Here is a 13,093-nt window from a genome sequence, read left to right as displayed (position 1 = left end):
GTTGCTGCCAGATTAAATATATATGTGTAAAGGACATGACAGATCTATTCACAACACTGGGAGATTCAGAGGCTCTGGCATTGGACAGCTGAATGTTGCCGCCATACTAAGTGAATTGAGAAAACTTTACATTTCTGCATGTTCAGTGATAGTAACCATCTGGCTCTAATGTATTATTGAGAGAGAATAGAAAGACCATGGTATAACACATATTTGTTGATGCAATTTAAATGATTACGTTGACAGTTAAAAAGGTGAAACATTTTGGGGGGAATTCAATTATTTTCGACACCCGCAGCAGTATTCATTTGTTCCTGCCTACGAGCACGATAGCATGATTTCTTGATGCACCCTCCTGAGGTGGCGAGCAGAAATCGCCAAAAAGTCCTGGTTTTGGGCGCTCAAACTGCTGTATGGGCGCGCTAACCAGGACTGTAGACGGGTTTAGCCTCTTTACACAGCTAAACCCAAACTATTTGGGTGCGACATGCGCAAAAAACATCCCACAAGTGAATATCGCCTTGTCCGTCCTATGAATTTATTTATTTATTAACTGTACCTGGGTATGTAATCATGGGAATATATGAATAGGGAATGTAATCATGTAAGTATATAGATGCTGCTTTGTGTACAATATGATATCACTGTATATACTTCAAAATGCCATCATTGTATTGTAAACTATAACATTGTATTGTAAACTATAACATTGTATTGTAAACTATAACATAACCATCAAACCTTGTTCTACACCATGGTCTCTATCTCTACAACTAAAGACCTGTTCAACTTTGTTTACATATAACAGAAGCAGCCTGCACGCAATGTATTGCCATGATACATAGATTACCGTTGTAGAGAATATATACAATACACATTCTTTGCATTTTGCTAAATGTCATACTTGTATCTGAACAATATTTAGCAATTTCTGTACATCAATGCCTGTAATCATTTATGACATCCGTAGCTTCGTATCAGGGATGCAAATTACTATTTTTGGAAATTAAATTAAAAAGTAATATTCTCTAGACAAGGTCACCTTGATACAGTTTCAACAGTTTTAGAAGACAAGAGATGACAATTTCCTGCAGCATTTTGGAGACTAATCCTGTACAGAAACCTTGTAATACAGTGTATGCTAGAACCTATGTGCTAGATATTCTTGCAGCAGTAAATATTCTAGGTTTTTTCATCACTTTAACTTTTTACAGACAGATGCTGTCGTTAAAATACCACCAAGATAGGGATCCTAAATCCGCCAATTCATGATCTTACCTTTAGAAAGACGCCAACTACCGCAAGGCCATTGCAGTGTTTCACCGCTTCACCAAAGCTGCCATATTTTGTGTTCCAGTGGACCAGATGGAGCTGCCAGGAAAGCGAAAAAAAATTATGAATTAAAAATACAGTGTGTGAGGAATAAACCAGGTAAAGCAGTTTTTACGGACATTCGGGCGTTTCATTTACAAAACCTTCATTTTATTTGAGCAGAATACTAGGTTTCATCTAAGTGGCATAAAACTAGTGAAGTACAGGGCACAATGCTGTTTGGTATTGATGTGTACTTTAGTTTCCTTGTGGATTTATATGATTGCAGGAATGATCAGGGGCGCCAAGAGGGGGGTACTGATTACCTGGGCCCGGGCATTCTGGAGGGGCCTGGTGGGGGCCCGGTTCTGATGCCACCCCACCCACTCCCTCTTTCATCACAGCAGCCCAGCACACACTGCTCAGTGCTGGGCTACAGTGTGAGACTCTGCCTGTGGGGGGAGCGATTACACTGATCGCGCACACTCCTGGCTTTGCGACAGGCTGAGGGGCTCCTCTCCAGCGCGCATGAAAACATTTCTATTCTAAGGGGGCGTGGCCACGCCTCCCACAATTAGGCCAAGCCCCCTTTTCCCGGCCCGACTCTCTGTGCCCCTGGGTATGATGGCAGTGTTTGCAGACAACTGTTACTTGTATTAGTTGATGGCAGGAGTTGGGCAAAGCAAGGGCAAAGCAACCAAACTGCCGCGTCTTGTTTTGTAGAGCAGTGAAAATGCACAAGTCGATATTGGGCCTGACTCAGAGAAGTATATAGCGATGTTTTCACAGCGATTATCGGTAAACTGCGCATGAGTCTAAGTACTTTACCATAGTCGCTCGCTGCGACTTTTTATTCGCAATGTGATTGACAGGCCGGCAGCATTTGGGGGAGGTAACGTGGGGGTGTGTGTGGCAAAAAGGCAGGAGTGTCGCAACCATATTTGGGTCTGCGTCTGCGATCCCGTATGCAGGAAACATGGCTCTGGCGCGGCCATTCTGCATGACCATAGGGTTACTCTGGAGGGCGATTATCAAAGGATCTGCGACGGCGGCTGCATCTTTGTACGCAGAAGCTGCTGGTGGGCATCTCTGTGCTCTCCTAGTGTACTGACGAGTACGGAGAGCAGAGCATTGGTGTGGATATTGGCATTTGCTCAATGGACCAGTTAGGCAGACCGGGGTAAAACCAAGCTGATTTCCATTACCCATCAAGTGCACTGTGTAAGTTTGGCCCCCTATTACCCTTAACCCTCTACTCTGGATGGCAAACAGGTCACACGGTTTGCTCTAACATTTAAATAATAGAAAACATGTCACCCGCACCATAGTTTGTTCCGTCATGTTGTTGATAACTTCTTTTGTAACCTTGGGCTGATTATGTTACTTTAATATATGATCATATCTAAGTAACAATTTGTAGCACTGAGCAGTGACATCGCCTGCTTACCTCTGCCTCGTATTTTACCCCATCCACAGTGTGCTCGGATCCATGCCCATCACAAGATCCCCAGTGAAAGTGGAACTGCTTCAATCTGTAGGTTCCTTCCAGAGCTCCGCCTCTAAGCACTGTAATTCCAGAACAAACAACAGATTACTGTCTACTTATCTATGCCAGAGGAAATCTACATCCTCATGTTCTTTTAATAAACACTTAAGAGACCACTGACCCATTAAGTGTCTCTTCCTACCTAGTTAGCTGAGGACTAATGAGTCACTCTAATTAGTTAAATGGATGGTGACATGTGTCTCAAGCCAATCTTCTTAAATACATCGTTAAAGATTCTTTCTCAGCTTACCTGTGCACGCTCCCAAGCAGAGTACCGAAATAAATCACAAATATAGTGTACACTACAGTGTTTTCAATAGCCAGTCATGTTTTCTCACTACAAGTTAAATTATTTGACTCCTATTTTAAATCAAGACAAAACAGTAACATTATACACAATACAAAGGAAGGATAAAGCTTACAGAATTGTGTGAGTGTAACATGATAGCTTTATAGTCCTAGAGAAGCATTAAAAACCAGAGCCGTAACTAGACTTTTTGGTGCCCTGTGCCAGAAAGAGCATTGGCGCCCCCCGCTCCCTATTTTTCAAAGAGAGACATAAGATGCACCCAAAAAAGGGCCATAGCCTCATGGGGAAGGGCCAGGGAAGAGATAGGGGAGGCCAGGAGATGCTGGGGATAAAAGAAGAGGAAGCTACTAGTGAGAATGATAATAAACAGAAAATTGACAGGCCCAAACAGTGCCCCCTGTCCTGCGGTGCCCTGTGCCATGGCACTGGTCGCACCACCCTAGTTACAGTCCTGTTAAAAACTAAAGGCCTGATTCAGCTTTGGGAATAGAGTAAGATATAGCAAATAACTTTGAACCTGGACCAACCATGTTGCAATGAAGGGGGTAAAAATACATAATTTTTTTTGCATGTAGGGTAAATACTGGCTGCTTTAGCATGTAGCCCACAAATAATGGACTGCTTATTTTTACACTGCAAGTTAGATTTCAGTTTGGACACATCTCTCCCAAATCTACATCTATCTGCACATCCTAAATCTGCCCCACCTGCAGTGCAGCATGGTTTTACCAAGAAGCACAGTTACTTGCTATATCTTACTCTATTCCCAAAACTGAATCAGGCCCAAGATCAAATTTGGCATACCTGTAACTGTGTGTGCCTAGTGACAGGCAGTCCAACAACTAGTGCCGGCTGTACAAGCAGATAACACATTATTGTTTGAATAAGCTGCTGCAGTATCGTCACGTACAAGCCTGCACCTATTGTTCCTCATATTTTTACACACACAGCAGATGATAACCCAGTTACTTATTATAAATAAAATAAATGTATTTCTACTTTATTGAAGTACATGTAGCCTTCTGTATATCTGCTGTATTTAAGTACAGCCCCCATTTAGCTGACACCCTGAATTTGTGGTGATATGCCTATGAAATATATATATATATATGTATATATATATATATAGATATATATAGATATATACAGACATTCCTCACTTAACTACCGAGTTCCGTTCCTACGAATCGGTCGTTAAGCGAGGATGTATAGTGGCCGGAAAGCAGCAGGACCCGGGCAGAGGGTGACACATGCCTGTGAGTGCCCCAGCTCCTCCTCGAGCGCGCCGCATCCCCGTCCGTCCTTTCCATCATGGTGGGAGGCAGGGTCTCCTGTGTGTCCTGCGCTGCAGCCACGCCCCCTCTCGCGGCAGGGTCTGTCTTTTTATGTCATTTGAATTCTGCAAAGTGCAATTCATGCTATAGTTTGCTGGCCGTCGCGCGGTCGTAAATCCAATCAGTCGCTAAGCAGGTACGTCGTTAACTGAGGAAAATCTGTATATTTATATATATATATATATACACATATATACATATATGTATATATGTATATTAAAGCAAATAGTTGCAAAGTCCACACTTATAATTTAAAGATAAAGATAAGGAAGGGACATCTGCAACAGATACATTAGGTGCTGTCATGCAAATATACAATTTAAAGAAAGCAATGTAAACCCAAGGTCTCATATAGGCCTTTTGGGGCTAATGTTTCAAGCTTAAAAGATAAATCTGCATCCAATAAATGTTTGGCTCTAATACCACCCCTGATATTATAGGGAATATGATCTATAATCCTAGACTAGGATTTTACATTCCTTGGCGGGCACCAGCGTGTCGTTCATATAAGAGAGTGCCGGAAATGTGCTATTTGCTTGTATGGGGAACACGAATCCTGATCCCAGGAAAGAGGTTCACTATTTCAAGGCACCTCACTGGATTTTGATATACATCAGAATACGTTCAGTCCCCCACATTTGGCACTATTAGTGAGGATCACTTGAGGATTTGGTCTTCATTCCTAACGGCATCTTCCCAGCTGTACATCTTATAATACTGTATACAATATGTCAGTGATTGAAGCAGTGGCGTCACAAGGGGGGGTACAAGGGCTGCGGGCTGCCGCCGAGGGGGTGACACCAAAGTGCCTACTCCTCCTCAGGGTTGTTGCTAAATCCAAGTTGAAGAAAGGACCTCTGATGTCACAATCACGTGACCGCTACAGCAGGGTTGGTCAGCTACCAGTGTTACTATCCACGTGGGCATAGAGGGGGAATGTAAACCTCTGGCAAGCTAAGCGAGCCACCGTGCCCGAAACGTGTCGAGTAAAGCACGCATGCGAAGGGCCACTTTTGGCCCCCCCCGTTATGAACCTTGCACCTCCCCCTTTTGTCACGAGTCATGTGGTTGTGATGTCAGAGGTCCTGTAAAGCACCTCATTCTAGACATAACCACCTCCTCAGTTACAGGAACCGGGTGCTGCACTGTAGCATTACATGCAGCACTCGGGAGCGATGCAATCAGTACCTCCGGGATTCCTTCCCTCCCCCCCGAAATGATTACAACGGTTGTTGGGATCACAAGGCCACGCCCTCTTCTCACAAGGCCACGCCCCCTAGCCCTGAGGTCACACCCCCTTTTGTTGGCGTACACTACAGCCCTCCCTGTACCGGGTGTCACTGCAGGGAGGGACGTCACTGGAATGAAGTATCTGCTGATGCTAGCAACCTATTTGCACAAATTGATATGGGTGAGACATTTAGCTTCTCAGATACTGAAGCTGAAGCTATTTTATATAAGGAGAAATTGATGGATGAGCTGTATAAAGAGTGGTTGCGGCTTAAGAAAAGGGAACTGGATTACCTCTATAATGGCATTTCCTTATCTGATAACTAAAAAGAAGAACAAATCCCTTTGGGATTTCGTATTCGTAACATGCCCACCATCGGGAGGTATAGTGTCCCCTTTTTCTGTAAGTGGGTGTCTATTTAAAATAAGCGTTCAATGGACCTCATTCTGCTTGTCATTGAGGAAAAGAATTCAAGAAGACTAAAGAAACACTATTGTCCTTTGACGAACCACATAAGACCACCTTGTTGCAAGATCTGAATACCTACTGGCTGGAGAAACTGAAGACCCAGGTTGAACAGTATAAGACTGACCTGATTAAATACAAGAAAGACAAATGGGTAAAGGTCCAGTTAGATTACCAACAACATTGGGTATATTCCTGGCTAAATGATACATCGAGGGCCAATAGACCACAATGGAAATTTAACAGGCAGCTATAGGCCCCCATGCAACGAGGAGGCTCTAGCAATTTGCAAAGTAAAACAGAGCCACTTTCTCTCAAGGACAATTCCACCTTTAGGGGTAACCACACGAGCAGCACTTGGAAGCCCAAGAGCAGGTATACGCAGCAGGGGAGGGAAAACACAAGGCCAAAGCACAAACAGAAAACCGCCTCGCAAGAGATGAGTTTGATTTTCAATTTGTTTTCCACACCGCTTACACAATTGGAAACCAGCGTCCTATCTAAGGGTTTGACATTTGTACCACAACTAGACCTGATGCATTTCAATGGACAGTAGATACATTAAATTGAATCGGACATTTGTGACAAAAAGACTATATTGGCAAACAAGATACTGCTGTGTAACACAAGCAGCATATGTCTGTACAATTAGATCTGCCCAAGCCATTGGAGAAATGTAAACCATGGTCCAAATTTGACCCTTCAACAGTCAATCCGTCAATTAAGATATTCCCCAGATTAATGGATCACCAGGCTGGATTAATACCATATGATGTTCCATATACCAATAATCTATATAAGGAAGAACATAAGGCCCTATTAGCATTGGAAAAATGTCTGACATTATTATTGGTAAGGCCGACAAAGGTGGAGCTGTAGTGATTCAGGATCTGGAGGCCTATGACAGAACTACTACAGAGAGGCCGAACCATTAAGTTTCAAAAGGAATTGGATTATATTTTAATACAAGCGCTCAACGAGGGCCATATTACATCTGAGATGATGGGGGTATTAACTGTTGATTCACCAATTGTACCTATTTTCTATAATGTTCCAAAGGTGCAAAAAAAACCTTGGTTGTTCCCCCCTGGTCAACCAATTATATCGGCCATGGGGTCATTATATCAACCGATATCGGTATTTTTAGACAGTTATCTGAACCCCAATTATACTGGACATGAAGTACAGTTTACATATACTACCACATCTCTGACCTCCTCTCCCTACATACTCCCTCCCACCCATGCCAGTTGGCCAATGACTGTCCCCTTTTTTCCCCTCTGGTTAATGCCTCTAATGGCTGGATCCAGGATTTTTCCTGTGCCGCCTCCCCATTACTGGATGTTCTCCCTCGTTCTATTAGACTAAAGTGCCTTCCCTAGATGTAACCATCACCCATAATAATGGGACTTAAATACAGCCCTGCATCATGATAGTTTCCATCCATTACTACTACATCACTGTCTCACTTATTCTCAGTTCCTAAGGGGAAGGAGGGTCACTAGTGACCCTGAACAATTAGACATTCAGATGAGTAGGAAGGTTGACAAATTTGTTGCACATGGATATGATAGATATGAACTAGAAAAAATCAAATTGGAAGTAATTGAGATGCCTAGGGAGCAGACTTTCCATTCTAGCAAAGACCGGAGGGTATTCCCCTACAATGATCCCATGGGTAAATAAGTATACTACTGATAGCAATAAAACAACCAAAATAGCAAAAGGTTTGAGGCCATTGGTGAATAGTGATAAGGAACTACCAGGCTTACTTAATAACCATATTGATGCCGTGCTGCACTAGAGGGCGCAACCTTAAAGATCACCTTTTAGGCTGCCAAATTGAAAATAAAGAAAAGTGATCCCATTTTCTGACTCAAAAAACCCCAGTTATCACAGATGCTTAGGATGTATTTATTACCTGTAGATCAGTTATGTTGGGGATTCATTTAATCAACCGTATACAAATAAAAAATTATAAAACTTATTTATTAAGCACCCTGTCATCTGTGGTAGCACCCATGGTATTTACCTTCTGTCTTGTCCATGTGGGTTGTGCTACTTGGGTAAGACAGAGAGACAATTCAAGGAGTAGATGGTGCTCCACAGGTCTGCCATTAGGGCGTCAATAAATACTGAATTGAGTGACCAGCAGGATTGCTAGGTATTGTATAACCGCTAAACACAGTGTGGCTGATAATAGATCTAGGATTATAGATCATATTCCCTATAATATCAGGGGCAATAATACAACCAAACATTTATTGCAAGCAGAATGCAGATGGATTTTTAACCTTAAGGGCTCTATTCATCATCAACTGCAATTGTAAAAATTAAGGGGTCTATTACTAAGCTGTGTTAGGAGATAAAGTGAACGGTGATAAGGTACCAACCAATCAGCTACTAACTGCCATGTCGCAGGCTGTGTTTGAAAATGGCAGTAAGGAGCTGATTGGCTGGTACCTTATCACCGTTCACTTTATCTCCTAACACAGCTTAGTAAATAGACCCCTAAGTATTTGGACCATTCATCAAGAAGGTAAAGCAGGAGATATCACAGATATCTCCTAAATACAATATTTTCAGGGCTTGTGTGCAGGGCATTCGCCATCTTCAGATGGCGTTTGCTCCCACTCCGGGCTCGCAACCCGCTCCTTCCCTTTCGGATCCCTCCGCCCCTGTCCGGCTCCTCCTTCCGGACATCGGGGCTCTTGTGCGCATGCGTGACCTGTAGGTCACGCATGTGCACTTGTCTCACTGCTCCGAAAGCAGTGAAGTCGCTCCGGGACAGTTGATTTTTGGATCAGCTGTCTCCGAGCTGGAGCAATGATGAATTGCTCCGGCGTCCGCAGCGAGTTAGAATGTTAATTATCGGGGTCCAATCGGGGACCCTGATAACTAACATCATGAATAGACCCCTAAAAGAGATCTTGGGTTTACAGTGCTTTCAGTGCTTTCTTTAAATTGTATATTTGCATAACAGTATCTAATGTATCTATCGGAGATGTCCCTTCCTTATCTTTATGTTTATTTCAATGCTTTATATCTTTAAGGGCTCTATTTACTACAATCCGCATATTGAATGCAGATTGTAGTGTGATATTATCGACTGAATTCGCATTGCGAATTCAGGCAATATCACAGGGATTTACTACAAATCCTTTGCAGGGACAGAGCTTGCGATAAAGCTCTGTCCCTGCGAATCCCCTCCGCACACTAGTCACTGTATTTTCGCGACCCCCCCTCTCCCTTAATTACACTTACCTGCATGATCCGGGCCTCCGGTCATGTCCTTCATGCCTCCGATCAGGTGATCTCCCATACTGCACTGGGACCCGATCACCTGATGACCGGGCCGCAGTGCACTATGGGAGACCAGCTGACCGGAGGGAGAACATCACCGGAGGCCCGATCACCGGTCCATGGAGTCAGGTAAGTAAAAAAAAAATTTTACATTTTTTTTTTTCTGTTTTTTACAGTAATCAGCTTGCGGTCTGTTTAGACCACACAGCTGATTACTGGGACCGACTCCCGGCTCTGCTCTGCCCGTTAGAGCAGAGCAGGAGTCCGGTAACCGGGGGAGACCCTGGATAACACCACCTCTAGGTGGTGTTATTATCACAGCGCTTTCCCCGATATTTTTTTACAATTTATTGTTAGTAACTTTGGTTGGATCACATTTCCCATTATAATTTTGGGAAATGCGATCTGATTACTAAAAATAAGTGATACTTAGGGGTTGGAGTAGAATTTTACGAATTCTACTCCAATTGCCCTGTAATAAATATAGGTGATACTAAAATAATGTGAAAAGGGTGTGAAAACACCCTTTTTCACTTTATTTTAGTAAAAATAATGTTAATAAATAGAGCCCTAAATGAGAAGTGTTGACTTTGCAGCTAGTTTGACTACCATACCTCTTGATTTTAATTTTGTTGTGTCTTTATTTGTTAATAGTGTTGTTTACATTAGGAGGTGCCACCAATTCATTTGATGGCGCAGCGGGATGACGTCACTGGGGATGCGATGCCATGGAGATGGTGCGTGGGATATATATCTATCTATATACTGGCTTAAATAGTTTTTTCAGAAAGCAGTCTTTAGTAAAGATACAACAGATAACAATATGGCTCTGTAAAAAACATAATTGATTACTTGCAGGACAAAATTGATCTGAAGCTGGAATTGAAAAATTCCCATGCAGCCTGTAGCTCATCATATTTCATAGTTGTTTTGCATAAACATTGTAGTATATATAGAGAAAAGCAATGTTTTCTATATACATCCCTTTGTGCTTGTGTTGTTCATATATAGCTAATAAATCAATTACCCAGCCAATGTCACACAATGCATTGCAACACGCCGGTTTGTGACCCGTCTGAACCAGATAATGGCACTTTTCTGTAAAAATGTATACGTACGCTTCCGCATGAATAAAGAGTTTTATGATACTGCAAATGGTAACAACTAAGATGAAGTAGAGCATGCCCCAGAGACGGTACATCCCATCATTACTACTCATGCAGAGGCGCAGCAGTTGCAGTGTATTAATGTATCTGTCAATCTGAATTGGCAGTGGTATGCTATCAAATATGTCTACCTATATTTTACCACATCATAGGTCAGGTTAAGTTGCAAAACTATTATCTTGTTGTTACCCATACGCTGGGCAATAATGGGCTGATTATATTACTATTTGTGAAATGTAACAATTGAGACTTGTGCTGAACACAAAGAAGAGTGAGGCAGAGCCAATGAGGAGAAACGTTGTGGTAGGGAATGGTATAATGTTACAGCCCCCACAAGTGGTAGATGAGAGTGGAGAATGAGGGCCTTATACTCTCACGTATAAGGTCATCTCCAACTCCACTACTCCCAACATCTCTGACCTCCTCTCCCTACATACTCCCTCCCACCCATGCCGGTTGGCCAATGACCGTCCCCTTTTTTCCCAGCTGGTTAATGCCTCTAATGCCTGGATCCAGAATTTTTGGAGTGCGCCCCCCCCCCCCCATTACTGGAATGTTCTCTCTTGTTCTATTAGACTATGCCCCAGCCTGCATAGCAGGGGTGGGGAACCTTATTTTGTCCGAGGGCCGTTTTAATATATATAACATTATTCGAGGGCCTAATGCAGACCACGCCCCCTCCATGTGATGTCACACGGAGGCGGGACCACAATCGCCGGTGATCACAGCGATGCTGGGAACATCCTGAGGATGCTCCAGGGAGCTATAAGGGCAGCAGTGTGACCATCTGATGCTTCCTAAGGATGCTCCAGATGGCACTGCTGCATAGATTCTGGCTGAAGGGTGCCAATCTAGGCTCCCTGCTTTCCAGATGAGGCTAGCAGAAAATAGCTCAGAGGGCCACACCAAATGATTCCGGGGGCCTTATACGGCCCTTGGGCCTGAGGTTCCCCATCCCTGCTGTATAGCTTCAAACAGGTGCTGAAAACCCACCTGTTCACAAAAGCAAATTCCGTCCACCACTTATCCACGTCACCACGTAGTCTCATTACCTACTTCCCTTGCACGCAAGCTACACTCTGCACCTCCTCCTTGGGCTCTCTGCCCCCGGATTCCTTTCCTCTGTTATCATTTCTTTAGAAGATCTAGACCCATTATAGACCCACGCTAATAGCTACAGTTTTTACGCTGAATATTTCCATTGAACCCTTTCGCATAAGTGGCTGTGTGGGACTTATAGTGCTAATTGTTATTTGTTATTTGTCTTGTATTTACTGTACTGTTTTACTCTGTACTGTCTTATTGTTTTGCCGTCTGTATGGACAACTTGTGGCGCCCTATAAATAAAGTTTAATCATATTAATAATAATAATGATGATAACCCTCTCTCCCTGTCCATCTTGGCACAGTCAGTCCGCATCAGAAAGCTCCTGCTCTACGATGGACTAAGCTCTGGTCATGGAAGATTATGTGTCTACTGCTAATGACCCCATCCTGCACACATCACATCACACTCTGCTGCCGGCCACCACTACCTTCCCTTTCCCTAGACAGTATTTCACCATGCCAGCAAACTACTCCTCACAAAATAAACACCTAGACTGCCCCACTCTCCAACCATACAGACAACACGTTATCTAGTCATATTAACCAGGAGAGCCCTAGGATTCAGGGCCTACTGAGTTGATGAGAGAGATCTATTATGAGCATTTATCTTGTCCTCACAGTCTAAGTAGACCAGTTTAAGACTAATGGTTTCCTATATTACTCCTTATACTGATTAATCTATATACTGACACATATGATGCTACCACATACACTAGGCTACCACGGATGTTCAACAGGATACTGACACCCATGCTGTGCTGCAACCGATATGTCCTTTTACACTATAGCTTGAGTCGTGCCAAATAGCCCCTCTCAGCGCCAGTTCCCGTGCAACTCTGCCACGCCGATCATCTTTTTGGCTCAAACTGTGCATCTTATTTGCCTAAATAAAACTGGAAGTGACAAAACTACATTGCTAGCGTACAAAGACCACTGAGGCGACTGAGTCCAAATCTGTGTAACAAGGGCTCAGATGCGAGCGACTGTGACTGTGGGATACATTCAATAGGGGGATACCGGCGCTTAGAATACTTGTGTCGGCATTTCAACACCCAGCATCGGCATCGGAATCCTGAAGGTAAGTAGCGGGGTTAGGGTTAGGCACTAGGGGGAGGGTTAGGTTTAGGGTGCGGGGAGTCGGAGGTTAGGCTTAGACACTAGAGGGAAAGGTTAGGTTTAGGCATCTGGAAGGGAGAGTTAGGGGTAGGGAGGGGAGGAGGGATAGGATACCTACTGACAGGTGTCGATATCCTAACCCTGCCGGGATGCCGGCATCGCGATTTTGACCGCCTGGATCTTGAGCGCCGCCATCCCGTACCC

At 43.6% G+C, this 13,093-nt stretch overlaps 1 protein-coding gene across 2 annotated transcripts in view; it reads right to left on the bottom strand.

Moving 5' to 3' along the window:
- LOC148524941 (carbonic anhydrase 2-like) overlaps positions 1-13,093 on the bottom strand; it is a 36,546-nt gene that overhangs the window by 7,337 nt on the left and 16,116 nt on the right. For both annotated transcript variants that reach the window (XM_088471402.1, XM_088471401.1), the window contains 2 exons: positions 2,759-2,877; positions 1,279-1,371 (listed from right to left, as the gene is read on the bottom strand). In XM_088471402.1, coding sequence (XP_088327528.1) covers positions 1,279-1,371; positions 2,759-2,877 — 212 coding nt within the window. The remainder of the gene's footprint in view (positions 1-1,278; positions 1,372-2,758; positions 2,878-13,093) is intronic.

This window comes from Taudactylus pleione, unplaced genomic scaffold (genome assembly GCF_031769625.1).
Source record: "Taudactylus pleione unplaced genomic scaffold, aTauple2 ptg000114l, whole genome shotgun sequence".
Lineage (NCBI taxonomy): Eukaryota > Metazoa > Chordata > Amphibia > Anura > Myobatrachidae > Taudactylus > Taudactylus pleione.
The sequence above is the reverse complement of the archived record's forward strand: the minus strand, read 5'-3'. Positions and strand labels throughout refer to the sequence as shown.